The sequence below is a fragment of the Manis pentadactyla genome, chromosome 11, assembly GCF_030020395.1.
Source record: "Manis pentadactyla isolate mManPen7 chromosome 11, mManPen7.hap1, whole genome shotgun sequence".
NCBI lineage: Eukaryota > Metazoa > Chordata > Mammalia > Pholidota > Manidae > Manis > Manis pentadactyla.
This window is the reverse complement of record NC_080029.1, coordinates 113,034,836-113,052,105: the sequence shown is the minus strand read 5'-3', so window position 1 is coordinate 113,052,105 and position 17,270 is coordinate 113,034,836. Positions and strand designations below refer to the sequence as shown.

General features: G+C 46.9%; 3 protein-coding genes across 5 annotated transcripts in view; 2 read left to right on the top strand and 1 right to left on the bottom strand.

Annotated features, from left to right (window-relative positions):
* Positions 1–15,186, top strand: part of RBPMS2 (RNA binding protein, mRNA processing factor 2) — a 75,357-nt gene extending 60,171 nt beyond the window's left edge. The window contains exons 8-9 of one of the 3 annotated variants that reach the window (XR_008992635.1): positions 13,640–13,794; positions 15,011–15,186. The gene's annotated coding sequence lies outside the window, so the exon portion shown is untranslated. Of the gene's footprint in view, positions 1–1,589; positions 1,723–2,315; positions 2,463–13,636; positions 13,795–15,010 lie in introns of those variants that run through there. The other 2 variants (XR_005033967.2, XR_008992634.1) reach the window with 2 other exon arrangements.
* The window catches only part of ZNF609 (zinc finger protein 609), a 438,580-nt gene continuing 427,170 nt past the window's right edge, over positions 5,861–17,270 (bottom strand). The window contains exon 10 of the mRNA XM_057488886.1: positions 5,861–5,922. The gene's annotated coding sequence lies outside the window, so the exon portion shown is untranslated. The remainder of the gene's footprint in view (positions 5,923–17,270) is intronic.
* OAZ2 (ornithine decarboxylase antizyme 2) lies at positions 14,176–16,429 on the top strand. Its single transcript, XM_036932376.2, has 4 exons — positions 14,176–14,202; positions 15,011–15,186; positions 16,000–16,085; positions 16,299–16,429. Exons 1-4 carry the CDS (start codon positions 14,176–14,178, stop codon positions 16,427–16,429), a joined length of 420 nt encoding a protein of 139 aa, XP_036788271.1.

Sequence of the window (17,270 nt, the reverse complement as noted above, 5' to 3'; positions counted from 1 at the left end):
GACTGACTGGTGACATCAAGCAAGATGGTATATGTCCAGGTGGTGAAGCTTCGAAGGAACGGGTTGTGTAGGAGGGAGGCTAGCACCGATTCAGACACAGCACTGCGGGGTGGGAAAGGAACACACCCAGTTCCTGACCCTGAAGTACTTGAGAATGAGAGGAACGCGGCTTTCACCTAAGAGGGCTGCTAGAGAAGCAGTGCCGTCAGGAGATGATAGGTTTCAGGTAAGGCGAGGAGGTGTGGGCAGCGTCCTGAGAAAAGGCTGAGGATATGGAAGAATTTGCTGGTCCCAGGCTGCAGAGGGGACAGGGGAAGGATGTGGCTTGTGGGAGGGAGCTGGGAGGGGGTCAGGCAAATTGCCAGCGTGAGGACCAGGTTAGAGGTGATACTGGATGAGAAGGAGCTCCAACCTGTGGTGAAATGAAGGTAAGAAGGGATAGGGGACTGATGGGATACAGTACTATCCAGAACTTTGTGTTGATGGAAGAATCTGCACTGTGAATACTGGAATTCCTAGCCTCTCATGGATATTAAACACATGAAATGTGGCTAATGGGACTGAGAAACTGCATTTTAACATTATTTCATTTAAGTTAATTTAAATTTAAATAGCCACATGTGGCTAGTGCCTATCATAGTGGACAGCATGGGTTAGAAGATGGTGGCTCCCCATTTTTGTGAAATTTTCACTTGCTGTCCAGGAGGCCGTCAGGGTGGTCACCCCTTCAAATAGCAAGCTGTAGCAGAGACCTAACTCCTCCACTGTGTGAATGCAGACAAAGCACAGGGTCAGGCAACTCTGGGTCCAAACTCTTAACTCCACTGCTTACTAGCTTTGAATTAGAGAAAATACGTAAACTTGCCTGGTATGTATAGGCCTGCAATAAATATCAGTTGGCAAAATCTCCCTGGGGCTTAATTCTTCTGTAGAATGGGAGTGGGGTAGTGTAAAAATTAGTGCTTAAGCATGATGCTCAATAAGTGGTCCCTATCATTGACATAGTGAGTTCTCAGTATTTGCTGATTGATTGAGAACTATCCTTCAGACCAAAAGTTTACTTATTTAGGATGGGATGGCAGGAATGCACCATCCCTGCTCCTCTGGGGGCCAGAAGGACCAGGTCTCTGGGACTATAAAACGGGGTGGATCATGGCTGGGTTTAATTGTTCAGTTCTGCTATGTACTAATGGAAGAATATACCTGGCTTGAACTTGGAAGAGCAGGTAGGGATAGCCAAGAGGACAAGGTGGACGATCTAAAGTGAGTCAGAGTATGCAACCAGCCTTGCTTAAATATTTAGTGATAGTCTGGGCAGTTCTGGTGTCATTTACCACTTCAATTTTGCTGAGAAAAGTCTTAGTTTGGCAGGTCTAACCTTTCTTCCTTCTCTGCATCCCCATCACCTAAAAATGAAAACCATGTTTTTTCATGAAGTAGAGGAACAGTGTCCTGAGATGGTTCTATAATGTGGGATATTTGTGATTTGGGGCTATTATGAATTGGGGGTCATTGTGACCTCTGATCTGGAGCATGGTTTCTGCGAAGCCATCCCTATTTCCGTACCCAATTTCTCTGGTTTCTCTCAGATTGAGCACCTACCTCGTATTGTGAGGCCTCTGTGTGTCTCTCCCTCTGACAAGATTGTAACATCAGAGGCAGGAACTTTGCCTACTTGATCATTGAGTGCTCCTGGGCTCTAGTGCCAGCCTGGAGCACATTGTAAGTAGCTGCTCAATAATTATTTGTTAAACAAATGAATGGGATTTGAGGTGAAGGCCCTCCCACAGTGATCTATGATAAGAGATCTGTGATCTCTTGTTGGCAGTCTGGTTTGACTGTGAATAGAGTCGGGAGCTTTGATAATTGTGTTGAAATGCCTGCCATTGTTACCTGTAATGACTGTGATCTGAGGGACCTGTGCACCAGTGATTGGAACCTATGGTCACACTGATCTGTGATAAGGACCAGCAGGGAGAGTGAATAGAGATGCTGTGATCCTTGCATTATTGTTATCTAAAGTGACTGTGACCAAGTAAGTGATGGTGCCTTCCACCACTGCTGTCAGGGGACTGAGATCCTCACCCGCAGAGATTTGGCTTCGTTTGACAACCGGCCAGTGTCAGGCCTTGACTGTTGACCTGAGATAAGTGTTAAAGATGCAGAGATTGTTGATCTCAGCCGACATCTGAGTTTATCTGCATTAAGAGCTGAGGTAACTGAGATCTGTGGGCCTGGGTTCAGTTGGGGAATAGCGTTAATGCGTGAGCAATACTCTCATGAGATTTCCGATTTTTTGTTAAATCTCCTCCCAGGGCCTACAAATGACACAGCCCTGCCGGGCGCACACAAGCATGGAGTAGGAACGACGACTAGGTCTGGCCAATGCTTATAAAACTCGAAAGACAACGCATCTTTCGCGCTCCGAGCGCTAGGCCACAGGCACAATCATCGCACCCCAGACACAGCTCCTTCGACCGCCATCCCGCCCCGCACCCCGCTACTGGCTTTTGGTGCGCCTGCGCAGAGACGGGGCGGTGCTTTGCCCTTTGTTGTGGGCCCCAGTTTCCCAGGACACTGCGCGATGCGGGGGTGGGACTATGCAGATGAGGCACTCGGGGGCGGGGCGGTTGCGGCGACGTCGGCGGCGGCCGGGGAGGGTCAGTTGGAGGCAGGCGCTCGCTGAGGCAGAAGGAGGGCTCTGGGCCCGCGGCCTGTCAGGGACTTAGACCGCAGAGATCGGCCCCGCGCGCGCGCGCGACCCCAACCCACCCACTCGTCCACCTACCCACTCCCCGCGCCGCCTTCTCCCACCCTGAGCAGAGCCGCCGAGGATGATAAACACCCAGGACAGGTAACGGCCCGGCCCAGTCTCCCCGCCCCCATCCTCCCTTCATCTGCTCCTGAGGGCCTCCTTTCCCGACTCAGCCGGTCGCCGCCCTCCCGCGGGGCCCCATCCGCCCCTGCTGGGTCCGTTCCCCGCTCCAGCTCCGCGAAGCAGCCTCCTTCCGTCCTTTAGGCCCCTCGCCTCCCGCGTCCAGCCCGTCCCATCCCCCTCATCCGGGCCTCCTCCAACATCAGACCCCGCAAACCCGGACCTGGCCTTCCCATCGAGTCCGCGTTCCCCGCCGAACGGCTCCCCATGCCCCAAACTGAGCTTGCTCCCTCATGCAGGTTCCCCAAATTGTTTCCCATCTTCCCCAAATCTTTTTTCCTACCCCTAGCCCCTCCCTTTGAGTCTCTTCCCTAATTAAACCGCACTCTCCAGCAAGACCCCTTTCCCCCCCTGCCTCATCCTCTCCCCCGGCTCAGGCTCCATCCTTCAGTTTTCGGCTGGACCCATCACGTCCCCTCCCCCTTCTCCCTCTCCTGCTCTCTTCAGGCCTAAGAGCCTTTACAGTGATACCAGTCCCCCCCTCCGTTCCTCCATCCGACTTCATCTTCCTCCTCCCTTTCTCCCTCGACACCCCTTTCTCAGTTAGGTCCCATTTCTCCCGTTTTCCAACTTCATTCCTTTTATTTTTCAAACACTCTGAGCTTGAGTCGTGTCCTCCATCTTATTCCCCCAATGGGTTTCCTCCCAACACACCTACCTTTAAACACCTTCTCACAGCTGGAGCTCATCTTTACTCTTAATGCGACCATCTTAACTGAATCCCATCTTTAGATCACAGAACTCAGCCCAGCCAGCTTCTGTTGAAGGCCTAATCTCTCCCCCCGTTTCTCCAGTGCCTTCCAATCAGGCCCCAAACTCAGAACACTGGGCCTTTGTAAATTTACTCCCTGACCCCAGCCTACCCCCATTAATTGGAGAGAAAGGCTCACATCTTTCTGAAACTGAGCCCCAGTGGTTTTCTAAACTTGCATCATATGTACTTCCCCTGCTCAAATTAGACAGAATTCATCATTCAGTTTTCCTCTCTCTTCTTCTCCAAGGTAGCCCTTGTTATCCATCCCTCTCTGACATACCCATGTTTCTGCCTCAAACTCTTCTTTGGAACTGCCCCATAATTTACTGATTCCCCCAAATTTTTAACCCCAGTTGTTTTTTACACGTCAGAAAGGCTTCCGTTTACAAATTGGGTCTAATTCTCTTCCTCATTTTTTCCCTGGACCTGTTGCTGCCCCCTTCAGAATGAGTCTGAAGCTCATTAGTTCCTCACACCAGAACCTTTGTCCCCAGATTAGCAGTATGGCCTCTGCCCCATACTTGGGTCTCATTGTTTTGCAAGCAGATCTGTTCCCTGCAGATCCTCCTTAAAATGTGCCATGCTCTATCTAAAACCAGACTTTGGTTCGTCTTACAAACGTAGCCTGCCTTACTGCTCTTCCACTCAGGGTTCCTCTCAAACCTGGGCTCCCTTCTAAAATGGTCTCTAACCTGCCGTGGCCCACTCCTTTAGCAGCGCCACCCTTAAGTATTCCTGCTGGTTTTTCAGCTTTGCTTGTATTTCAGTCTTTCTCAACCCTGGCTGCACATTTGAAAAATCAATCATCTGAGCCCCACCTTCAAAGTTATGGTGTAATCGGCCTTGGGTGGGGCCTGGTTGTTAGTATATATTTTTAAGCTCCCCAAGTAATTCTTCCTAATGTGCAGTCAGGGTTGAGAAACACTGTCTCTCTTTTCCTTCCAGAAGACTCTTTGAGCCATCATATTTTTTTAGTGGGTGTCAGCCCTTTCTCTGCTGAAAAGAGCCTTTTTTTTTCAGGGATTTCTTGGTCTTTCCCAGGTACTATCCAGAAATATCCAAGAAACCTGCAACAGCCTCTTAAATTCTCCTGCCTTGAGTTGCTCATTTCTCAGCCATTAGCCATTTTCATTCTCTGACTCTTATCTAGCCCCCACACCTCTGCCTGTCCCCTATGTGCAGGAAGAGAATTCACTCACTTCGTGGTTTGTTAGGGTCCTTTTTGACCCACTGCTCCCACCTCTCAAGCCCTCTTTACCTACAGTGTCATTCTGTTATCTTTTCTGGGACTTTCCATGTCCCTCTCCCTTTGCAGTCCCCTCTTTTATTCCATCTTCTCTACCCCAGCCCGTTGAACTGAGGAGGTGGAGGTGGATATGTACTTGGGTGGTGCTGGTTGCAGGTTACTTGTGGTAAAGAATGTGCTCAGGATAAGGCATCAGGTATGAGAGAGGGTGGGGTGAAGTGCAGGGGTGGAGGGAAGCAGAAACTACAGGAAAACCCACAAGAGGGGTGTGTGAGATGGATTTTCTTTTCTATTATGTTTTTGTCTCTGCAGTGGGGTTTGGAAGGTGGTATAGTCTCAGCAGGCATTCTCTGGAGTTCTCCAGACTGAGCTGATCTAGGTGCCAGATCCTTTGCAAGCTGAGCCCTGAGAGTTGATCACTTGAGACCAACACGTAAGGGCCTTTGCTACCTGAGGTTCTAGAGACCTGAGTTCCAGTTCTGGCTAAGCTGGTGTGCTCTCATTTAAAGGGAGAAGGTTGGGTTCACTTGAAGATTCCTTCTAGCTTCCTAAGTGGCAAAACAGGCTTGCTTGTTTGCAGGGCCCTAGCTTAGAGTGTTGGTAATTTGAGGGGCTTGGCTGCAGGAAAGGCAGGTGGAGGGAGGAGCCAGCTGGCTTGCCAGGGCCTGGGCGGAGCAAGGCCTGGGATCAGGCTCCTCGCTTTGCCTGGGGGTGGGGCGGTGTGTGCAGGGTGTCTGGTTTCTTTGAGTTAGAGCAATCCTGTTTCCATAGCAGGCTTCCCAGCCTCCTCCAGTCTGCCCCTAACTTTCTGAAAGATCCAGGTAGAGCCCTAAGGAGGGATTCCGATCGGATGTTCTTCCCAGTGTTCTTGGTGCTTTGTATCCGCCGACGGGGAGCTGACTAGGAGTTGAGCTCCCATTGGTGGGGGATGGGCTTTCCCGCTTCCCTGGCTCCAGTGAAATACTCATGAGGTGGAGGCTTGGTTTCCTGGAAGAAATAGTTGCAGAAAAGCCTGCAGTTATATTTTGAAAACAAGGCTCTTCCTTCCCAGTTTTGTTCTGAACAGTACCTCTAAAATGTCAAAATTCCTGATGGTGGGGGAGGGAAGACACAAGTGCAAGCACTTTATTAGTTTTTGAACATGAGGATTAAGTCCAAGGAAATCAAGCGTTGTGGTGTTTCCCTGGATTTTGCAGAGCAGGAAGACAGTCTTTGTCTAGGGCTTGCTTAGTACCTTGTGACAGTACAGTACGTGTAAAAGAGCTTGCCCTGTCTTGATATCTATATTATAATCAATCTGGCTGATGGGCCTTGAGAAGCATTTGGTTAAACAGGTGGTGGCTTTTTTGAGGGGGCGGTGGGCAGGGCACAGACAGCACATCAGAGCTACCCTGAGCATCGTCAGTGAGTGGTTGGTTCCCTGGATAAGGAATTTCTGTCTCTCCCCCAAAGAATTTGGTTTTGGTTATTCTTTATTTATTGGCACGATGGCTTTGTTGGGTGTGGGGTTGTAGGAAGAGCAGGTTTACCTACGATGTTTCTTCTCAGGATGCTCAAGGTGGTCCTACAGAGAGAAAGACCCCTAGTATAGTTAGGAATTCCCCCAAATTGGAGGTGAGCTTCAGAAAGCAGTATGGACTAATACTAGTAATTCCTCACTCTTCCAAGAATTCCAAATTTAGCCTCAGAGCTGCTTAGAAATATTTAAAAAAGGGGATTGAGTGGGGTAAAGGGATGTTACATGTGTGCATTTCTAGAAAAAAATGAGTAATTCATCCCTTGTTGAAACAGTATGCAGTGTTGATTCAAGTAGGGGGAGGCTATGAAGCCTAACTGAAAGTTATAGACCAGAAATGGCCAAGTAGGTGAGCAAGAAATTTTGTTCCTTGAAGTGAACAAAACAGGTAGTTTCCTGTTAGCAGCAGCAGAATAGAAAGTTTTGTATGAGATAAGCCTTAAGAAAATTTCCTAGGCCTTTGATACTATACAAACAATGAAGCAATTCTATCCTGGGAAGAGAGGCTGGGACTGGTTGATAAGCTTACTACACAAATTAGATCGAGGTACTTAAAATGTAGAACTAAGGTGTCATTTGAAAGCATGGCTATCTAGCTATCCACTCACCTCTGGCAGCACTTGTGGTTCGCCTGCCCCTGGAGGAAGGTGTACCAGTATCAGCTGTGCAGGAGAAGCAAACCTCAGAGGCACAGATACTTAAGCTGCCACCATAAGTGTACTTCTTGTGGAGAATCAACCAAAACCCAGTTTTGCTTTCAGTCTGTGATTCAGAGTGGTGATGTCATTTTCTTTATAATTGTGCTTAGCAAGTAGACTCCCTTTGGCACACAGAATAGCCCTAGTGAAATGACTTGTGCCTGGCATCTGACCAAGGCCCCTTTCTCAGATGAGAAGGGAACTGGTAGCTGGAAAACAGCCTCTACCGTCACACTAAACTGGAACTGGCCACCTCCCACCTTTCTTCCTATCTCTTTTTAGCTAAATGATGGCAGCCCTGGTTTGGTCCCTATCTGCATAAGGGATTAGTAGTCATCAGAGACCATTAAGAGCAGCCTGCATGAGGGAAGTCAGGGCACCCTAGAGAAGTGTTCTGTGAGGCAGGGCGTGAGACAGGAGTGGGTCAGAAGCAGCTGAAAGCGGGAAATGAATGTAGGATGCTTGGGAATGTGGTTTTTATGTCTTTTCACTTGATACTATGAGGTAGGTAATACCAAGGCCATCTGACTCTCCTCGGACAGGTAATGGAAACTAGAGAGAAAGGGTACTGACTTTAGCAAGCTCAGGCCATGATTCAAGGGAAACATGATCAAAAGTATATCAAGAAGAATATGAATTATAGTATATGTTAGATGTAGCTTAGTAGAATTTAGCCATAGATTTTTATGTTAAATCTGTATGTAGCAGCCTCTGTACCCTGTTTTGAGCAGACTAAATATAAAAATCAAAACTGACACAAAGCAAGTAAAGTGATTCTTTAACAGGAGATCCTTTATAAAGAGATTTAAGTTTACTTTAAATAGTAAGCACCTTAGAGATTTAAAAATAGGATTTGAATTATAAAAATTTGATTTACCACCAACATTCTCCAGGAATACATCTTTTGCATATACTGCCTGTCAGTAGACCCAGTATGAAATTATAACCTGCTAAGGACATTTCAGACAGCAGTTTCATAGAATGCTTTAAATTAGAGAGGCAGCAGGATGTGATATGTTGATAGCACGCATGTGTATTGTGAGGAGTGTTTCCACTGGCAAGTCTGGTAATAAGAAATAAAGCCCTACCAGATCGGCGCTCATCTTCCATCCTGCTTCTGAACTCACTTGGATACCTGACACCCTTATTTTCATCATGGTATATTTTTTTCTTCAAAAACAGGCCCAGCCCAGCTGGATGTTTAGATTCAGTCTGATACATTTGATTCTTCATCAGCCTGATCTTTTCAGGCTCTAGACTGAGCTTCTTAGGTCATCGTTTTGGTGGTAAAGATAAAACCATGCTTGTTCCCTCCCGTGGAGTGAGCAGGATGTGAGGAGGGAATGGAAAAAGCTGAGCTTTGGAGCCATCAAACTGAAGTGAACTGAATATGAAATCTAACCTGGGTTCATCTTGTGACAGGAAGACTTGTGTTTAGAAGCCACTTTCTTTGTGCTTCAGTTCCTCCAGGACTCACTCTTCACTGCTGAGGCTGGCGGCATATTTTGCCTCAATACCATTTTGAATACTAAAGCCAATACAAGAAGAGAAGGCCATTGCTGGGCAATTTCATGCCCTGTAATTTCTCTTTTTAAAATAAAAGAATAACTGACATACAGTATTGTATTAGTTTCAGGTGTATGGCATAGTGAGTTGACAATTACATACATTACGAAATGGTCACCATAATGTCTAGTTACCATCTGTCACCATACAAAGTTTTTAAAATAGTTTTGACTCTATTCTCTGTTCATTCCAAACCCTTTTGTAGGGTGGTAGGGAGGGCCACTTTTCCTACGATGTGCCTTCATCCTAGAGAGACTCCTAGTATAGCTAAGAATTCCATATTAAAATTATGTTAGGTGTAGCTTAATGGAAGTTAGCCACAGAATTAACATGTATAACCTAACATTTAAAATCGTAACTGGAAGATTGTATCTCTTAACTTTTACCTCTTTCATCCATCACCTGACCCCTTCTGTGGCAACCACCAGATTTTTCTCTGTTGTCTCTTGTCTGTTTTTTTTCTTCTTAGATTCCACATATAAGTGAAATCACACGGTGTTTGTCTTTCTCAGTTTGATTTATTTCACTATCTAGAGCCATCCACACTGTTGAACATGGCAAGATCTCATTCTTTATGGCTAATACACACATCTTTATTCATTCATCAATGGACACTTAGGTTGCTTCCCTATCTTGGCTGTTGTAAATAATGCTGGGGTGGACATAAGGGTGCATGTGTCTTTTCAAATTAGTGTTTTTGTTTTCTTAAGATAAACACCTAAACGGGAATTACTGGATCATTTGGTAGTTCTATTTTTAATTTTTTGAGGCACCTCCATACAGTTTTCCATAGTGGCTACATCAATTTACATTCCCAACAGTGCACAAAGGTTCCCTCTTCTTCACATCCTCGCCAACACTTACTGTCTTTTTGGTACTAATCAGTCTGACAGGTGTGAAGTGGTGTCTCAGTGTGGTTTTGATTAGTACCATTTGATCATCCCTGATGATGTTATGTGAAGCATCTTTTCATGTGTCTCACAGCCATCTGTCCCTTTTTGGAAAAATGTTCAGGTCCTCTGCTTTTTAACTGGATTGTTTGGTTTTGTGATATTAAGTTGTATGAGTTCTTCATATATTTTGGATGTTACCCCTTAATGGCTTTATCACTTGTGAATATATTCTCCCATTCAGTAGGTTGCCTTTTCACTTTGTTGATGGTTTCCTTTGCTGTGCAGAAGTTTTTTAGTTTGATGTCCCATTTGTTTAATTTTGTCCTAGCCTTAATAGATCCAAAAAAATACTGCTAAGACCAATGCAGAAGAGTTTACTGCCTATTTTCTTCAGGAGTTTTATGGTTTCAGCTCTTATATTTAAGTCTTTAATTCATTTTGAGTTTATTTTTGTATATGGTGTAAAAGTGGTCCAGTTTGTTCTTTTGCATTTATCTGTCCAGTTGTCCTGACACCATTTTTTGAAGAGACTGTCTTTTCTCCATTGTATATTGCCTCCTTGTCTATATTAATTGACCATATAATACGTGTGGGTTTATTTCTGGGTTCCCTGTTCTGTTCCATTGATCTTTGTGTCTGTTTTTGTGCCAGTACCACACTGATTTAATTACTATAGCTTGTAGTATGGTTTGAAGTCAGGGAGCATGATACCTTAAGATTGCTTGGGCTATTTTGGGGTATTTTATGATCCCATACAAAATTTAAGATTATTTCTCTAGTTCTGTGAAAACTGCCATTGATACTTTGAATAGGGATTGCATTGAATATGCAGATTGCTTTGGGTAGTTTGGATATTGATTTTAACAATATTAGTTCTTCCAATCCACAAGCACAGTCTATCTTTTCATTTATTTGTGTCTTTTTCAGTTTCTTTCATCAGTGTCTCATAGATTCCAGAGTACAGGTCTTTCACCTTCTAGGTTAAATTATTCCTAGGTATTTTATTCTTTTTGATGCAATTATAAATGGGACTGTTTTCTTATTTTTTCCTCTAATAGCTCATTATTAGTGTATAGAAACACAACAGATTTCTGTATAATTGATTTTGTATCCTGCAACTTTACTGAATCTGTTTAATAGTGTCAGTAGTTTTTGATGGCAGCTTTAGGCTTTTCTCTAGTATGTTACCTGCAAATAGTGACAGTTTTACTCCTCAATTTGGGTACCTTTTATTTCTTTTTCTTGCCAAATTTCTGTTCATGCCCCTTAATTTCTTTAATCACCACCTAAGTACCTATCTCCCTTACCTTCTTGTTTCAGAAATGACAGTCAGGTTTATTGGAAGAGAAGCAATTTGCCATTCACTGCAAGTAACTAAAACAGATGCATTATGATGGAGGATGAAGATAATTATTGATTGTGATCTACTATGTACTAAGCTTATCATAAATCCCAGCTGTTTCTCTTAGGGAAATGGAGCTGAGTTCCCAGGGTGGGGACCTGAAACACTCTCCCACCCCTACTCACACATACACTTACTTGCCTTCTCCTGCAGACTTTGTGGGGGAGGAGGAGAAGTTTCCAGGACCTCCTGTGTGAGACTGGGGAAGTAAATGATTTGTTACAATAGCATAGACTTTTTGCATTTATTTGAAGAGGAAGGAGATTAGGATACCAGAAATATCAAGAGCTCATAGATTAGTGCTGCACACAGAGCAGGCCTTAGGGATTATTCCTAAGAAGACAAAGGGGATTCTGGATCTAAAAATAAGAAAACCCACCTTCTGATCTTCTCAATGGGTTCGCTCCATTGCTTCTGCCATTTGCAAGTAAAAATAAACTCAGAATAAAGATGATGGTTGGAATGCAGAAGAAGGCTGAATGTAGCTCTCTTTTGTAAAGACTGTTGAGTAATTTATCTGAAGTAGGAGTCTGAAGTTTAGTGAATTAGCAACAGGATTCTAGAACTGTGAGGGCCTTGGTGATCTGGTTGTTTTGTGAACCCATGCAATTTTTATGGTACATAGGCCACACCTCATCTGTCAACTCTAGAGGAGGTTTGCCCAGTCCTTGAGTAGCCACTGTCCAGTACAAGGAAGCCAGCTTTCTCCAGTGGCCCAGCGTCCCTGGTGTGCCTGCAGCCACCTCAGCAGAGGCCTGAAGTGGTCACTAGGGAATGGGAAGGGCACGGTACCATTCAGGTGTGTGTATCTTTGCTTGGGGAAACTCCCACACTTATTTTTTCCAGCCTAGACACTCTACTGTTCTATCCTTCAATATGTTGCAACAGCTTATTGCCCCAGTAGAAAGAAAGTTCCATCCTCCATCTTGCCCCTTCTGCTAGTAGTTGTTGGTGAGGCCAAGAGTGAGGGAGATGAGGATGCCCTGAGGCTTACCAGAGGAGGCAGGAGGTGGCTGTTGCTCCCAGGTGTTCAGGCCACTCCAGGCCTGCTGACACTGCCCTGGGCACTCTCATCTCCCAGTGAAATTTCTAAGTGTGAATTCAGGCCCCTGGTTGAAATCGGAGAGAGAAGCTAAGCTAGAGCAGTGATGGCTTTGGACTCCCTGTCTCAGCTGAATGACTCATACAGGTCTCTTAGTAGTGGGCATCTTAGTGGGCTGTCCCTTTGGTTACTGTACTACTGCCAGGTTAGGTGTGAGGGCAGTTCTGTCACTCTGAGCCTAAGTGAAGAATGCAAATCTGGCATGCTATGCCATGTAAAGCAAAGGATAGTGAGAAAAATGGTGCCTTGCATCGTTACAACTGGTTTTCAGGAAGAAAAAAAAAAGCCTTGATATATACATACATACACACATATATATATAGCATTTGATGATTTTTGTGATATGAATATGTACCCCTCTCCCCAGTTCAAGCTACCAACATTACATCGTTAAATGCATAGTTGGGAAGAAATGTGCAGTTGTGGGAGCTGGTCCAGCATACCCTTGAAATACCCTCCCGTACATGTTAACTGCTGTGTTCCAGCTGCCCTGAGGCTGGTGTGCTGACGGGGCCATGGGATGGGCCTATTGCCGAGTCATGGTGTACATGCACAGTTAGTTTACCCCTTGCCCTGCTTCACTTGCCCTTGACCTGGAGTGTGAGCTACATCTCAGTCTTAGGAGCCTCTAAATCGGATTCAAAGAGGGCAGTGGGGCAGATTTGCGGCCCTATTTGGGTCTGCCTAAAAATCGTGTGGCAGTAAGGGTACACACTAGGAGGTGTCAGGGAGCTCCTTCAGGGGCCTTCAGGTCCATCTGATTACTGGCTTCTTACGTCCCAGCATGTATACCTTCTCCCAGCAGCAGCCCACTCCCAACACACATGCGCTTGAGTGTCCATTCTGACTGCATCAGTAGTACCTCAACTCCCCTGCCAAATTCTAGCAAGGTCAAATTCTAGCAAGGAAGGGCAAGGAAGCCCAGCATCGGTGGCACACCAAGGACAGATTCAGAGATAATAATATTCTTTACTGTACACCTCCCATCTGGGAGCCAAATCCCTGGATTTAATTCAGTTCTTTATCCTAAAGGGATTTGGATAAGTGATATCTTGTCTAGTTTTTAGATTGGGGAGGAGGCCATCATTGGAAAAGTGGCCCTGAGTTGCTCAGGGACAGGGTACCCAACCTGCATGACTTCCTGAGGCCCATATGCCTCCCAGCCTGAAGTGATTGTGTAGGCTTTGTGATTCTGCCACATAGTTGTTGAGACACTGCTTGGGTAAGGAAAGGGGCTGGTTGGGGGTTCAGGGCTGTAGGCCTTGCAGGCAAGCCAGGATCTGTCCTCTGGTCAGACAGACCCAGCTGGACTTCTTTAGCCTTTCTGGGGCTCCCTGTGCCTCCTCAGGATGGTGGGTCCCCACCCTTTAAGAAAGCAGAGGTACTGGAAGCTGAAAGGACTGAGCAGTGGGGTAGCTTTAGAGCGTGTGATGAAGGGCAGCCAGGGCAGGTTTGGGGTGGGACGTTGACTTAAGTCTGCTAGTCTTGGTGTTTACTGTCTCACCTTCTTTCTTTCTCCTGCAGTAGTATTTTGCCTTTGAGTAACTGTCCCCAGCTCCAGTGCTGCAGGCACATTGTTCCGGGGCCTCTGTGGTGCTCCTGATGCCCCTCACCCACTGTCGAAGATCCCCGGTGGGCGAGGGGGCGGCAGGGATCCTTCTCTCTCAGCTCTAATATATCAGGTAAGGCTCTGGGGCCGAAGGCTAGGAGCAGAGCCTCCCCACACTCCACTGAGCTCTGCTTAAGGGCAATAATCACTTCCTTTAGTTTTCTCCAAGGCCGAGCCAGTAGGGGAATTGGGAAGGACTCTCAACTGAGGCTGCTGTGTGGCTTCTGGGGAGGATCAGCACCAGGCAAACACCCTGCCATCTCCTCAGCTTGGTGCTTAGCACCCAGTGCCTGTTCAGGGTCCTGAGTGGGAGGGAGAATGGTTCATAGGAGTGTGAGAACTCTTCCTGGTGCCACACCTCAGTTTCTCTTGAGAAATACCAACGGCCAGCAGGAGCAATTTTCCCATTGTCCTTGACCATTGGACATCCTGGCTTCTGTCCCTCACCAGCTAGATGTTGGGGGTGCAGAGTCATGATCAGGTGGGCAGTTAAGGGGAGGAGGCCTTGCATCTCCATCACTTGTTACCCTGGCTGCATAAGGCACAGCCCAGGAACTTTAGAGAATGCTGGGAATCTGCCCAGAGAGTGATCTGGGCTGGGGCAGCCAGCCCTTTGCTGCCTTTTAATCTCCTGTGATTGAGACCCAGACATTGGTTTAGCTTTTCCCTAAGACTGATATTGAAGGGTAGCAGGGTGGCTGAGTTCTGGTATCTCAAGACTGTGCGTAGGGGAGACAGCATGGACCCTGCAGTCCATCTGGAAGCAGGCTTTGATTGACCAGGGCCCCAGCTAAGCTCACACACACTGCCTCAGAGGGAAGGGAAAGAGCGTGGTGGTGGAGGGACAAGCGTGGCTTTGAGTCAGGGAGACCTGGTTTGAATCTCAACCCTGCCACTTACTAGCTGTGGAGCCTTGGGCCAGTTGCTTAATTAATCGGGGCCCCTAGCATCTCAGATTTAAAATGGGGATATTAATGCCTACCTCAAATGCCTGTGGTGGTGACTGAAAAATGGGAAAGCACCTTGCACAGACCTTGGCATCTAGTGGACACTTGGTAGGTGTTTCCCTTCCCATCATGCTGGCTCTTAACTCTGTCCACTGGTCTCAGTGCCCGATGAGTGATGGCTCAGTTTAGCACACAGATCCCCATCTTCAGCATGCCCTCTGTCCCATGCTACCCTGAGACTGGCCTGAGGGGACTTACAGCAAGCACCCGCTAGGTTAGGGAGCCTGTGCTTTGGCCAGAAGCAGTGGTGACCTGGTCCTCTGCTCTGATCTGACCTCCCAGGACGAGAAGCTCACTGTGACCCAGGACCTCCCTGTGAATGATGGAAAACCTCACATCGTCCATTTCCAGTATGAGGTCACCGAGGTGAAGGTCTCTTCCTGGGATGCAGTCCTGTCCAGCGAGAGCCTCTTTGTAGAAATCCCAGATGGATTATTAGCTGATGGGAGCAAAGAAGGGTAAGGAGCAAGTGCTGGGTGGGGAAGGAGCAATTGGGAAGGGGCTCCTCTTCAGAGAAGGGAGTGTGCTTGCTGGGGATGACAGCTGAATAGGGAGTCTCCTCCCCTGGCTCTAGGCTTCCCAAGCACATACCATTTTGTAATAGATTATTTTTAGCCTGTGAAACAGGCCTGCTCTAGCTTAGAATTAAAGCAGATTATTAGCACATTAACCAAATCCATTCCTTAATCGCCTCATGGTTCACTCTTCTTAGCAGATGTTACATCCCCCTTGAGCCACTGTACAACGGTCCAGTTTAAAAGGCCAGGAAGCTCAGAGAGCTGGGGGATTTTGTTGAATTGGGCAAGGCCCCGTAAGCAGCCAGGTGTGTAAGCAGCAGTCCTGAAGGTAGAGTTCTGAGTGGCTCTAACCTCTTGAGGAAATCCTTTTAGGCAGCGCTAGGCCCAGAGTCCCTCTCAGTGGCAGGTGGACATTATCAAAACGGCAGCTTTGGAAGACCCCTGACAAACTGGTTCTCTTCCTAGGCTCCACACTGTCTTGTGAACTGCATTGGTAAAGTTGGTTAGTGTTAATTTCAGATGAAGAGCCCCTATTCCAGGAAGAGATCATTCAGTTAACATTCTTCTTTGGGATTTTGCCTTATTTTTTTCTGAATTTATTAAGATTTCCTGGCATCTTTAGACAGTAACCTTCTCCCTGGAGCTTCTCTATTTATAATGCTGGCTATAAGCCTCAGAAAAACCTTTTGGGGGGTGGGTGGGAAGTCTGAAGAGGTGATAGTGGTCCTGAGTCGTTTCCTTCGCTGCTTGCAGATTGTTGGCACTGCTAGAGTTTGCTGAAGAGAAGATGAAAGTGAACTATGTCTTCATCTGCTTCAGGAAGGGCCGGGAAGATAGAGGTGAGGAGTCAGAGCAGCCTGCGACCTACTGCCCAGACTCTGGGCACTGGGGAGGGAGGGGCGGGCCACTGTACAGTGGCGTGGGAATGCCCGAGGGGCCTTTACTAAAGACCTGGTGCTTGCTTATTGCATTTTTCTTTGGGTTTTTCTCCCGATTTGAGCCTACCCTCATGTTTCTTATCAGAATTGTTTTCACACTCTTATCTTTTGCAGCTCCGCTCCTGAAGACCTTCAGCTTCTTGGGCTTTGAAATTGTGCGTCCAGGCCATCCCTGTGTCCCCTCTCGGCCAGATGTGATGTTTATGGTTTATCCCCTGGACCAGAACTTGTCCGATGAGGACTAATGGTCATAGAGGATGCTTTGCCCAAGAGCCACAGTAGGGGAAGAGGGGAAGTTAGGCAGCCCTGGGACAGAGAAGGGGGCTCCTTGCTGTCTGGGGAAGAACGCTGAGGGCCTCAGGGTGAGGGTTGCCTATTGTGTTCTCGGAGTTGACTCGTTGAAATTGTTTTCCATAAAGAACAGTATAAACATATTATTCACATGTAATCACCAATAGTAAATGAAGATGTTTATGAACTGGCATTAGAAGCTTTTTAAACTGCTCTGTGTGATGTGCTCTATCGAGCCTAGGGGAGGACATTGCCTAGAGGGGGAGGGACTGTCTGGGTCCAGGGGCAAGGCCTGGAGGGCTGGTGGGCAGCACTGTCAGGTTCAGGTTCCCCTGCTGTTGGGCTTTCCATTCTATTTTTTAAGACTTCTGCATTTTCTTTCCTTGTTTCCTGTTACCCCAGGGGCTCTGGAGTATAGGCTTTTCAGCCCCCGGGCAGTGTCTTTGAGTTGTTTTTGCCACTTCACCTGGGCTCTTCTGTGTGCATTTGTGTCTGGCCTGGAGAAAGCAGGTCTGACCCCTCCTTCTTTACAGCTTAGTGTTATTCTGGCATTTGGTTAAGCTGGCTTAATCTGTTTAATGTTATCAATGCATTTTAAATAGGGGCATTGAAGTTCATTCCCACCACCAGGGCTTTTTTGGGGGTGCCTGGGCCTAAAGAAAACACTAGCCAAACTAGCCAAATCACAGCCAGGAGTGCTTGTTGCTCTTGGCTGCCGGCCTAGGTCCCAAGGTGTCTCCTTCCTAGGGTCATAAAGAGCAGAGAGGAAGAGGAATAGCAACTCAGGGCCTGGGG